This window comes from Helicoverpa armigera, chromosome 18 (genome assembly GCF_030705265.1).
Source record: "Helicoverpa armigera isolate CAAS_96S chromosome 18, ASM3070526v1, whole genome shotgun sequence".
NCBI lineage: Eukaryota > Metazoa > Arthropoda > Insecta > Lepidoptera > Noctuidae > Helicoverpa > Helicoverpa armigera.
The window spans coordinates 4,660,678-4,674,595 of NC_087137.1; the positions used below are offsets into that span (position 1 = coordinate 4,660,678).

Sequence of the window (13,918 nt, forward strand, 5' to 3'; positions counted from 1 at the left end):
GGACCGCTTTTTACCTTCATAAATACTTGCATAAATAAAATGATATTACAACATTCGTTTAAAAAAAAAACGCGTATCTAAAGTAATGAATTAGAGCGGTCCCCCGACACGACAAAATTTAGTTTACGTAGTGTTAAAAGTTATTTTTTGCTTTTTATAGGGTCTAGCGTTTTTAACCTTTTGTCATAATTATTGCATACTTTTTTTGGGTCGGGGGTTTTTTTAAATTTATAATTTATAAATGATTCGCATGTTTACAGACTGTGCCTCTTACTTTTTTGTGATTAGTACAACCGTCGCATCCGAAGCTTCCAAAAATGTGGATATGTCAGGATGCGCAACCTAGTGTGAGACAGCGGTTGGACGCGCACCATTGCGTGCGATTGTTCGAGCATTATGCTCTCAGAAATCGGCAATGAATTCATTATACTCTCTCCCTCCTTTTCTCTCGTCAAGCCTGCCGTGGTTGACCTATTCCGTGGTCCACCAAGCATGCTACAATAATAACCTATTATCATTCCTACTTTGGTTTAGCCGATTTGATATAAAACTTCTTCATTCGAATAATCTGAAGTTGATAGATATAATTCATCTTACTTCTTTTCAAAAAAAACTTTTTTTTTTTTGTTTCATCAGAAACCAAACTCTGTAACGCTTATGTAAGAATAACCAGAAGAATGCAATAGACCAATTATTCATGCCCTATACACTACTACACATTCCATCGTTAACCAATTGAGTATCATGTCGAATGTGGTTTGTAAATTGTTTTACAGTGTGAACATTATTTCGCAAGTGGCACTCCTCGTCGGTCGGATGAAGTAAACCTAAACAAACACTGAATATGCTAACTGTGTCACAACTATGTATGATTCGTTTACGACTTAGCATATTTCACGGAATAAACAACCATGTTTGTTTTGCGAAATGGGAGTCTGGGCAAACAAGCCGTGCGTAGAGAATGTAATCGACAAAAAGCTTTGACATGGTATGCTACAGCATTTTAGACAAATTACGAGTGTATTCTGCAAAGTGTCAATGTAACTCGTTAACAGGCCAGAATGAGGCAAGCTGAAATTGTCTAGTCACGCGTCCTCTTCATTGAACCAATAATAAATTCGTTATAATGTGCTTAAAATAAGGAAGCAATTTTCAACAGGACCAATTTAGTCGGTGGTTCAAAGAGGATGCATTATGTTTCCGTTAACGACGTCGCATCTAAAGTCGTCGTCGTAATTACGGACAGGAGTCCTTAGAATAAAAGTATTCTTCGTTTAGTGTCAATAACTATAGAAATCATTTTTTAAATTACAATCTCAATCTCGAATTTATTTATTCAATCTTTTATTTAAAAAAAATATTGCAAGGTTCCCACAAATCTTACTACGGTATTCTTCCCATGTGAGCTTCGAATCCTTTTTTTTCACGTCTTTTGTCCTTCTTCCCCTACCCGAACAACTCGATATCTTTTTTTCATTCGCACCCCATAGTAATTTATACGTAGTCCAAGCCCATTATCCCGATTTGAATCGTCGCTCTTCCCGAAAGTGCCATTCGTTAAATTCCATTTTTAAAAAGAAGTCGGCGGATACGTTGCCTCCGGTGTTGTCAGCGCTGTGTCGCCTGTATATCCAAATATTGCTAACGAGTTCCATACATTTCTCCGGTTGATTGAATTCCGACGGAAATGGGATTCTGTAAACGGAAGGGGACTCAAAGTTTGTCAATTTTTGTGACAGTATAGCGTATGCCGGTCAAGCTCTCTATTATTCTCGTGTGTTGCGCGTGCGCCGCTGCGTGTTTAGTTGCGTTCGCAGCACGACCAAGAATAGGCGTCACAGTGATGGTTCCTGCCTGAAAGTTTTATCTTGTTTGCTCGGTGGTTGTACCGTTCCATACTCGTGAGCGGTCAGCAAGTTGTGTAACACCATTGTGTTTTTCTTTGAATTGTTACGCCTATCACTGCATATTATCTTATATGGAAGAAATAATTTTCAAGACTTCAGTACTCCGCTCGATCCCGAGTCGTAAACCTGTGCGCGTAATTTATATTTAATTTAGATATTTAACACGTTATCACCTGACATGACGTGAGCCTTTATATTGATAGTGAGTGAGATAAGTTAAAAGATAACCAAAAATGGGCAATGGATGTGTTTGTTTTGGCAAAAAATCGGTTTCACACATGAGGTTATGAGTGTTTTTTTCTGCCGTTGGGGGTATGGGTTTTATGCGTGTTACAAAAAACATTAAGTGAAGAGTTTCGTGTTTAAACGTAATATGCGTATGAGTGATGCGTCTGCGCGGCGATGCAAGTGTTGCGTTAGGACTATTTTCGTAGCACGGAAATAAGAGCGGCAAAAGGAGCAAAAAGTCGAGATCGTCTGAAAAACTTTAGGACGTAGTGTCGAATGTATTTCTGTCGGTTGTAAACCGATGTCTACAACACTTGTGGAAAGAATTAAGTATTGTAAGAAGTATTCCCTAAAATGAAGAAGAGGACTTTATCAAAGCTCAAGTCGATATTCGGCTCCAAGAAAGGTAAATATTGTTTTAATTTCAAGTTTAAGCACATATTACTATAACGGCTTAACAGTTAACAATATTTTTATCTCTTAAATAACTTCATTTCAAGCAATTGTCTGTCGTTTACTAAAATATGTCTATAAACTCGTCCTAATAAATAATTCGTGCTTTGCAAAAATGAAATACATGCAACAACTGCAATCATTGTTGGATCCATAAATATTCATTCAATTGTATCAATTGCTTTTTTCCTAATTTTGTTTTAAATTTCTAATTACGTTCTCTAAATTCATAATGAATGATCATTGGATTGTATTTTCACGTTAATTGTAAGTTATCGTTGTATGTTTAATTGTGCCGTTGGCATGTTGACTGGTCTGAACGAAGAGTAACTCGGAATAGTGTCAGCCGGCAGTTCTTTGCGCAAGTACGCAGCTGGAGCAACTGTCACATTTTTTTATTGCATTCATTGTGACCCTGTTCGCGATGTACAGCTGCTGCTCTTTGATTTTTAACAACAAACGAGCCGATGCTATTATAAAAAGCCTGGTAATATCTTGAACTGGTATGGTGAGAGATGGGCGGTGCATTTAATGATTTTGTAACGGTCGCTCAGCCTCAACTTTGCCCTTTTCTTTGCTTCACTTGGGAAGTTTACCAGCTTTTATTAGATGACATACTTGCTCACCTAATGTCAATGAACACAAATTCAATAATATTCTTACTTATCTGTCATTTCAGTTTAAAATTACCCGAAGTTGTTTATAATAGTTACTCTTGACGTCATTTGATCTTTGATAATTAACAAAAACCCGAGTACATTATTACTCGTAAATTAAACAAGTTTTAAAAATATTCTTGTTTAACCACAATATTGAAAGGAACGGCGATGATAAAAACAAATTAAATTAACTCATTCGTTGAAAAAACCTTGAACACAACCAGTGACTTACCACATGTAGGTACCATTGGTCTAGGCATAAAACAATACTGATAAGCACGTGGTGCTCGTACTGTGAATACTGAAACCAACTGCTTACTGTGTGTTTTAAGTTCAGTGCTTAAGATAATGTTCTCAGTGTTGCTTGTTTGTGTGGATATTACCGCGGTTTAACATTATATTCATCATGCTTTGCGGTTTTAGGATTCGCCGCAAAAAAAGTAAGTTTTCCGGTCACTATTTGCATGTTTTGTCAATTTGGTGTGTTTATTTTGTGATTAAATGGCAGGCAGCCAGTCTAAACAATATTATTACTTTTTAATGGCTTCTCAACGTTATTATTATAATCAAGGAACAAGTTTATGTTGTGTCTTTTGTGAGTAAATTGATTAGTTTGTTGGTCATTAATCACTTTTAACTCTGACATCTACCGTCTTAATAGTAGGACGACTGTGGTAAATACGGTCGCAGGTTCCTATTGTCTGACTTGGTCTACGATAGCTTCCGTGGGAGTTTCAGTAAGCGCATTTTCCTCGACAAATTGTTTGATATGATCTAGCTAGCTGATAGCTCCCGTTTCTTTGGGATTGTCTCCAAGCACATTTCACACCATGTAACTGGTCGTTTGTCCCCGACGAGATCACTTTCTTAATTATTGAGATAACTCTTCAATGCCCCTATTAAGATGAAATCTATTAATTTATCTTTAAGTTTTATAGAAACATGAAACAACAATACATTGCTGTGACTTTTTCTTACAGGCTATGAGTAATAATAACTATTCATTATGGTTATTATAAATTGTATAGGTAGCTACAATACGTCTCTCAGGTTGGCCGGTCAAATGTCAGTTGACGCTACGTCATCCCATTGTATTGTTTTAATTTTGAAAATCTTATTATTTACTTCTCCTGTTGCTGTACAAGCTACAATTCTGAAGAAATAAATATGCCTTGTAGGATTGAAAACCTCGATTGGGTGTCTGCTACCCACGCTTACACATGCGTAAAGAATTAACATTCAATAAAATTCAATTGCTAAAAGTTATGTTCATCAGGCAGATACGGCGCGTTGATCAAATGAGTCTGCTCGAAGACTTCGTGCACATAGTTCGATAAAACGCGATTGTGAAATCTCAATTCGGAACATAATATTTGCGCCGCGACGCGACGATATCACCGCATTCGAACAATTCCGACAAGATATTTGAGATCACGATATTAGTTTTCATCAGCGTCTTATGATACGGAATCAGAGCAATGAACAACGCAACGGCGCCACACGCCGTGAAGATACAGATTTCTATTTGTTTATTGATGCAATAACTTCAGATAGACCTATCATTAATTATACTTTCACTGATTGCTCTTAATTTGTAACTGTCCAGCTCTGAAAAAATATGTAATATGAATGGTCACTTGTAACAAACACCGCGATTTCTCTAAAAACTGCTTGATTGACGGAAGATTCATTACATTTGACACAGGGACCCAAGCTAAAACAACTTACTAAACTCAATGAAGATATAATTACTCTACTTTGGAGATTTCTTCAAAACGTCGTATGGCCGAACTTGCTTGACCTTTATTTACGTAAGAGGCGTGAACGAACCGAGTAACCGAGTAAACTCCCATACGTTATCTCGCACAGGTACGTCCAGTTGTTTGCATACGGTAATTCTCACGGCTACAATATAACCTTTCGTATGAAAGTGTCTGATATTTCTAAAGCTTCGCTTGTAATATTTCTTTCATGTAACTTGCCGGTCACTTTCGTTCCCATGTCAAGCAAGGTCGTGAGTCGCTGCAAATTGATGAACAATGCGTGGATGGGAACTTAACAAACTGGACTAATAGTCTATTTGGAAGTACTATCACAAAGCTATCATTAATACGAAACCCGTTTTGTAGTCTCAGTATATATATATTTTTGTTTGTTCTTGTTATTTTTTAATTGGTGTGCATAATAAAGAATATATCTATCTATCTATCTATCTATCTATCTATATAATCGAAAAATCTGCAAACGGTAAAAATCTTTGTCGTTTCCAATTGAGATTTTCGTCTTCATAAGTGGACGACCATTAATCATGAATTCTCTTCGGGTATCACAATATTTTCCAAAGTTGGACGAGCCAGTAGGTGTAAATGATCACGTCATGATACGATAATTTTGATCGAAGCTATAATGGTAAAAAGTATATTTCTCCATGTAAGTAATCTTCGACCGCAATGTTTGCTCAGGTAGGAAGTAATTTCGTGCTTTATTGCATTCTTCACGCGATTTGTGGCTCATAATTAAAGTTCATAGCACAGACACGCTTTCTTCTCTAATGAAAATTATTACATCACACAACAATTTTGTCTCTTATAGCCAAAATTTCATAATTTTCTTAAATCGTTTTTTTCATGTGTTAATAGATTCATCATAAACATTGGCTTTAATATTTTATTCTGTTGAACGTTATCCGGCTGGTTGGTATGGCTGGAATATTAATGGATTTATTTTACCAATTCTAAAATCCGTGCTAACTTATGGACATCTTTAGTGAGCATTATACCAAGATTATCAATAAGAACAATCCAGCACAAGATAATTAAGCATGTTGTAGGTAAAGTACGTTTTTTCGTAGCATGCCTTTGGTTCGTGTGGATGCACTATAAAGTTAATTAGTGGTTATCCAACATTCTATTTAAAGATGGCGCACAGCAATCCGGATCTATTTCTGGAAATCTTATGTCTTACGCATATTGCTTTACACTGAACTTGAAAGCATTCAACTTTTACTAAGACGATGCCCCCCATAGGAGCACCTCCGGATTTCGTGCATAACATTCTGTGCCAGGCACTGACAAGTACCTGTCACCCTAACCCTCACTCGACACGTTCGCTACCTATGTTCTACCCTCCTATAAATGAAACTTATTGGCCGCTTACGGACTCTAATTGGTGTTTCATTACCAGGGAATCTAAACATTCACAATTTATTTCTAGGATCTTTCCCTAATGCTTAAACGGCGAACCACCGTGGTAATCAATTTAATTTATGATCTCTTTAACATGACTTGTTATCAAAAATGTGATTAGGGTTGTTAGCAACTTAATACAAAATCAAACAATTTATGTGATCTGGTTCCTCCTCCGTCGCGATAGTGGAAGGTATTCAGGTCGGCTCGCGTCGTGCTTGCAATTATATTTGCCGTACAATATATGGTAGATTAGCTTGACATTTTATACATAACGTAAAGTCTATTTTAGGAAAACTATGCATAGTGCTGCAGTGTATTTAACTGGCATACTTATCATTGTTCCTGTTTTCCCATGCAGTTTGATTCATCGCTGTAAACGCTATTTTATTCACAGCTGCAAATGTAGTTCTGCCGCATTCCTTATCGAAGTTCATCAGTTGCTTTCCGCTCATTACTTGCACTGAATCCTTTGATGTAGTACGTGTGTGTACGGCCGTACGCCGTACGCCGGCAGACAGCGGTCCGCTTGTTAACAGCCCCAACGTTAAATGAAACCTGTATCAATTTGTGTTCATGGCACGCGTCACTTGATGTACCGTGTACCGCATATAGGATTTACGCTCTTTAATATTGGGAACAGCGAACATATTCTCGGAAAGGTTAAAATTGGTGAATTCCCTCGACAGTCTCTGAATTTTAAGTATACGTATTTTTTGCTTATTTAACCTTGGAATTGAGGATGCTAAGTTTTAACGTCTGTGATGTTGTGCTGTATTTACAAATGTAGAATCATTTATAAAGGTACTATTACTTATTTATCTTCATAATTGCCTGTTTTTGTTTATGCACGACGAGCTCATGAGAGTAAAGTTAATTAGCATTTATATGTATTAATTCACACACACACACACACACCTATTAAAATAAAGTTTGAACTAAAGATGAGTGTCTTTTAAAGAACGTTTTCATAGACCGGCCCATTGGTGCCAAAAATAAATTAGTTGAATCGGGCCGCAGTCGTCCGGTTCCTCCTAAATTATCGAGATGTTCCTATTTTAAACTAGAGAACTGTTTTACCGAAACCGACTTAAGTCAATTAGTAGTCGAGTCATGCGTGCTACTTGAATGCCCTCGAACGGGATGCGCCTGCGCTGCTGCGAGTTCAGCCACCCGGCCGCAACCCGTCTTATCGATGGTATTTATGATTTATTGCACATAAAATGCACCTTTTGTTTGGGTTAACAGGCTTAGATTGAGATATGTTTATGTGAAACCACTTTTACAATTTGTTATTACAAGTAATGTACGCGTCACATTATTTTCATTCTCGATACTTACTGGTAGAAAGGCATTCAGCATAGTGGATTGATAAGTGCCAGGTTGTAGCCACACGCAGATTGAGGATTGCTGTAGTCGACTTTACCTGAAAGGGCTAGGCAGTGGCAGGTCATACGCTATGATTACATTTAGTAAAATAACAATTACTTATTATGACCAATTCCGTTTCCCACACCATCGAGCTTCTAGGTACCTGACTGCCTAAATAACTGTAAAAAATAATACCTGCCTTTATCTGACATTCACCTACGTTGCTCTCCAGTTCTTATGTTCTATATTACCTGAAATTGAGCAAAATTAGCATCCATCCGATTGACAAGTAACCACATAAAAATTATTGGTCGGGTTCTACCGGTTTATAACGATATGTTCTCTATGGATTACACATAACCTTAATACCGGTTGACGTATCAATGAAACCGGAATATTAATCGTTTACGAATATGATTACGAAAGGAAGCGGCCGTTTAACATCCACATAGTAGAATTAATTAGCAGCCGGAGTGAAATTGAACATGGTAATTCCTTAAGGCTTGTTCTCTTGTATCGGCAGGAACTTTATAAAAATGCAGATCATGCAAGTTAGCTAGGCATTATCTAGTCTCTCCACTCAGAGCTGCGCAATTTGAATATTGCCACTCGTAACATCTATTTTAACAGTTATATTCACAGTATCGACCCATTTGCAAAGGATTATAATAATGGATGATAAAATGGACGAATGAAATCGCTTCATCCTATCCTTTATCTCTGTTGTTTGAGGTCAAGTGTCCCCTCTTCATTATCGCCCGCCTACGTTGCTTTTAACCGGTGCCTTTGTCAAGTAATTTGCTCTTTTGATACTCGTAAGCTTTGTATGAGCCACAGTTTTCAAGCTGTAGCGTCTGGCGACATTTAGGGAACAGTTTTATTTAGCTGGCGGTTGCGTGACCTAGCCTGTAATTGAACTAATCGATATAGAGGTTGTGGTCGCTGGCTTGCGTCATGTTTACATGCTATTCGCCCTTGCATGAGTTTGACGATGAATGAAGGCTTTTTTGTATTTTAATTTTTAAATAACCACTCCACGAGCCTCGGCTTATCGGCTACACTCGAGGAATTTTTGGTGTAACCTTGAAACGGTACCCACTGCTTATGTCACGAATCTAGCTTATGAATGTTTTGCAAAAAAACTTTTTGTATTCCGATTTGTTCTGGCTTAAACGTATTGAGATTGAATTCAAACTGCGTTTTTATTGTAAAGTCTACATTATTTTTCTAACTTTGAAATCTACGGCAAAATTTTTACGTGTTCTACATGGATGGTCTACCAATATTTTGGACGTAATATACATATTTTGTACATAAAAATTCTTCAACCTTAGTAGTAAAGATTTGTGGTATTGCATCGCGGTTACATTAAACATGCCATCCGGATCCGGTACTAAGGGATCGCCGATCAATAGGTCTTTAAGTGCAACAAAGTTGTCATTTATGTGAAAGTAAAAAGATTACCGTAATGATGTACAAATTATAATGCACTAGGTGATTCGATATGCCCTTTGCCTTTTGCTTTATTGTAAAGACCTTTCAAGGCTTATATTGTGAAGCTTCATTTAACGTAATTACATAATTTCAAAATAAGGATCATTAAACAGATGTTCCTCATTACTAACAAGTCATCTTTTATGTTAGGTTTCTAACTGAACATTCGTGTACCGTTTGCTGTTATTATTTTAACTCTCCCATTTCAGTAATGTGATGTCACACTGACTAAGTGGGTGTTGTTTCTGGCTTTATTACTTAAAACTGTTTGATATGACAGTTTGAGGGGATGTTAAACTTAAATCGCTTGCGCGAAATTGTCTGTGTAGGACTAAAGACAAAGCCCTCTTATTCCTTATTCTGTTTAGAGGTCGCTCACCCTTGGGTTCAACGCTCCTTACTTGACATGACAATAGTTAAACATTTGTTCTTAAACTTAAAAATATTTTAAATTCAAACAGTAAACTGAGACCTACAATAATATCAACAGACAAAGGTTTAATAGTTCACGAGGAGCATCTAGACTCACTTCTATTCTAAAACTATATCCTTTATTGCAAGTGGTCAATCGGTAGGATTGAGGACCATAAAGTCGACCAACTTCATACCAGATACACGATATATTCTTCTCTCGATGTCGTTTTACCCAAACACGCCTACCGATATTAAAGAAATTACTAGACTCCCTTCATTAAATGTGTCTCGATTTCCTCTTTCCAGGCAAACGGCAACTTCAACAAGAGCATTCTTCGAAGTCTTCACGTTCACCGTCTCCAGAGCCGGTGGGGGCGGCGTCCCCGGTTCCCGGCCCCAACGATGATTCATTCCGGCCGATCCTCAGGACTCCGCCGCCGAGTCGAGCCGGGCCGCCGCCCTCACCGCCGGTGCCCACGCACCCCGTGGCTCCGGTCGCGCCAGAACCAGCCGCGCCCCTGCCTCTCATGCCATGTGCTGTTTGCGGACGGACCTTCGTCCCACAGTCACTGGCCAAACATGTTAAGATATGTGAAAAGATGACGGTGAAGAAAAGGAAAACTTTTGACTCCTCCAGACAGAGGCGAGAAGGTGTGTTTGTTTTGCTTATTTATCTTCTCTTCGTTCTCTTCCAAAGCTAAAAACTTTTTAGATGCATATATGGACGCTTACTGCGTTTAGGTTGATATATCACATGCTTAATAAAAGATACGATACGATGAATGGAATAAAATAAATTGTATGTCTAAATATGTATAAACAAATATGGATTGTTTGGCATTTTAGGGGAATATCATACATATGTAGGGTCATCGACCACAAATCTGAATAAGTAGTTAATATGAAGTGAAGTTGTTTAGTATTGTATGAGATAGGATTGATTGAAGGTTCTGGGTTCACTAACTCATTTTTCTTTTGTTTTTTTTTTACTCATAGTCTTGCGTTTTATTTTGTATCTAAACAATTATACCTTCCAATTGCTCTTACAGATCTTGACTTGCATGACCCCAACATTGAACTTTTTTTGATGATTTTATTTGACTGAGGTAGATGAGTTGTAGTAAAAGTCTTTATTTTTATATTAGTAAGTAGTTTATATTGTTTTGATATAAGCATGATTTATATTTAGTATGTATATTGACGTTTCCTTTGTTGTTGTGGGTAATAAGGGCTGACCGCGGCGAACGGTGCTAATTCCGGTGAGTGGGTGAACGGTTTACATATTCCCTGCCATTCATATTTAACTGTGACTCCTTGCCATTGTATGTGAACGTTTTACTAACACAGCCACACACCTACTACTGCATTATACATGCTCGTGATACTTTACATAGGTACAGTTCCAACAAAACAACTTGTTTTTGTATTCATCGAGACAAGCTTTCTGCCAGAGATGAGACAAGTTAATCTTTCTCTTTGATCTTTATCATGCACATCATCGTTATTACCGAGCCAGAGTACCTTTATATAAGTTCATTAAAGTTCTACTCAAGTCAAATTCGTGAGATGAAAATGTCACGCCCTATCTTAAAGACAAAGATTACTAAAATTACCTTCTCGTTACCATAATAACATGACAACATTAATTCTCTTATAACGGTGTTGGCTTATTAACTTTTGAAGATTGTTTGGATAGTTCATGAACCTGTGTAATAATATACAATTATTTATTACTTATCGAGGTAAGATAAACGAATGACCGCCAAAGTCCCCTAACCCGCCAAAAGCAAAGCTAAGAAAAATATTTATGTAAATGTTTATTGTATTGCAATGACAATATGACATCCTAGCGCGACTCCAACGAGGTCTATATTTGCATATTTGTTTGTGTCAGTTGCCCATACGTTTAGCAACTCCGCCCTCGTAAAGCAACCGTCATCGTCATTATACTAAGCACCATGGCTCATGTTTCTAATTAAGTCTTTAGAAATGCATGGGATGTCTGTCACGGCTTGTTACTGAACATCTGGCGGCATTACAAGTGTTTGTTCTACAAATTAGTGAAGTGTGTCCAATGAATTTTGTCTGTTTCAATTGTATTCGTTGAGTAATGTGCACTGTTTGTTTGTGTGTGTGACTTAGAGGTAATCGTGTGTTATGTCAAGTAGCAATACAGAGTGATGTTAATATGTTTATCTAAGTAGATGTATCTGTGTGACATGAGCACCGTGTGCGTAGAAAGTAATATTGCATAATAAATCACTTAGAGTTAACAAACTTATACAAGGTCTATTGGAATGACATAAAATATATATGTAATTGCTTGTGTGATTGCCGATTGGAGCATGTTATAAATTACTTAACTATATCGATTGGGTAAATAGATACATCTACATATGCCCAAACGCACCTGTACGAATGCATTTATTTGTTCTCATTATAGGCACAGATTTGGAGCAGTATTTGCCAAAGAACTTCGGTCTTCCAGAAAACAGTCCGTTCCTAGAGAAAAGTCCGCCAAACACTGCGAAACCGACGCCAAAACCTAAGCCACAGTCCGTCAGAAACGCTATCACGAAGGTAATTGCAAACCGTATTGTTAGTTAATTAAAAATAATTGTAACGTAAATCTTTTCTGAATTGTATGAGAATTTGTAACAAATGATCGCGTGATATAGTGGACTGAAGAAAACAGTTTCATCAACAGTAAGCACAAAATGAAGTAGGATGTGCTTAGATGTAGATTCTTTACAAAAAGGTTCCGTTCATTTGTAAATGTCAGTTGAGGAAAGTCCCGTCTAAAACACTTAAACGGAATAGAAAATAAACCCATTTGTGGAAATAAGTCCTTACATATTGAATAGTCTTTTCACTTGTGAGTGCTAATGACCTACGTTGTTCCAACTCCAACTGTCATGTTAATATTTAACTAAGAAGCCATAAGTACCTTCTATTCTGTTCCATTTTAGAATTCAAAGGAATGAAAATTACATTTAAGTAGCATATTTAGAAAGAAAGCATGAGATATACATATTTCCTTGTAAGTAGAATAAAAACATTGATAGGTAACAGAATTACTTTTAGAGGCAATTCAAAAATATTGCATTAAGAAATCACTCAAACTTGGAATTCCATACCTACGATATGAGATGTGTTTTTTGCCATCTTAAACTGTCTGAAAAATAAGGCTCCTAATTTTTAAATTACAACTAATTGATGTACCTGGTGCCTTTTTAAATGTCAGAGTATAGACTGAGAATGTAATAAATCTCACGTTTGATATTTAATTTTCCAGCCAATGGCGGAACTGCAAAGATGTCCGCACTGCAACCGCGCGTTCGGTGTGCGCGCGTTCGAGCGGCACGTGGAGTGGTGCGCCGACAAGGCCAAGATCCTGCCCGCCGCGCCCGCGCAGCCGCCGCAGCACATCGCCGACGCCAAGCAGCGCCTCAACGCGCGCACGCAGTACAAGGCGCCGCCCGTGCGCGGACGACGGTCAGTACGCAATTGATATAAAATTTAGGGCCGATTTTTCAATTATCAGTCAATTGCTATCTGAGGAACAAAATATTGCGGTATGACATATTTTCTATACAAAAGCTGACAAAAAGACGAACATATTCTTCAGAAAAAAATATCTGGCGATTGAAATCTCAGTTCTTAGAGGTACTAATATTGCCCCCTATAGGTAATTATGTATTCACTCGAGTCTAAATAAGAGGTACCTAAAACTCTTATGGAAGACATTGAAAATTATGTTCGTTATTGTAACATGAGGTCCAATTAATTAATTTATCATGAAATTGATGCAATCGCTTATGCCTACAATTTGCTAAAATAAAACGCACTGCTTGGCTTCCACATCATTAGATTTAGGGTTTTGTAGTCGATCCTAGTTTAATAGAAGACATAGGGGAATTAATTAAATTCCTCTGAAGACTAGAAGCCGAGGCGTTGAAAAAACCGTTCCGCCTCACGAACATTGCAACGTTGCCTACTTAACCACAGAGCTATTGATGTGCGCGGCAGCCGACATAGTCAATTTAAAACATCTCCGCTCGAACGTTGGTCACTGTCATTATTGATAATAACCCATCATTACTTTTTTACTTACACTTGTTATTATGTAGCTTGTGAACTAAGACGTTACTATATATTTATTTTTTTGCAACGTTTATGAATTTGTTTCGTATGTGATTGTCGTTAA

At 37.4% G+C, this 13,918-nt stretch overlaps 1 protein-coding gene across 7 annotated transcripts in view; it reads left to right on the plus strand.

The window, feature by feature from the left end:
* LOC110375414 (putative uncharacterized protein DDB_G0282133) overlaps positions 1-13,918 on the plus strand; it is a 30,168-nt gene that overhangs the window by 9,767 nt on the left and 6,483 nt on the right. The window contains exons 1-5 of one of the 7 annotated variants that reach the window (XM_021333506.3): positions 1,725-2,541; positions 10,018-10,362; positions 10,941-10,970; positions 12,155-12,291; positions 13,007-13,206. In XM_021333506.3, coding sequence (XP_021189181.2) covers positions 2,490-2,541; positions 10,018-10,362; positions 10,941-10,970; positions 12,155-12,291; positions 13,007-13,206 — 764 coding nt within the window. In that variant the 5' untranslated portion in view covers positions 1,725-2,489. Of the gene's footprint in view, positions 1-1,724; positions 2,542-3,351; positions 3,688-10,017; positions 10,363-10,940; positions 10,971-11,002; positions 11,856-12,154; positions 12,292-13,006; positions 13,207-13,918 lie in introns of those variants that run through there. The other 6 variants (XM_021333499.3, XM_021333500.3, XM_021333501.3 and 3 more) reach the window with 6 other exon arrangements.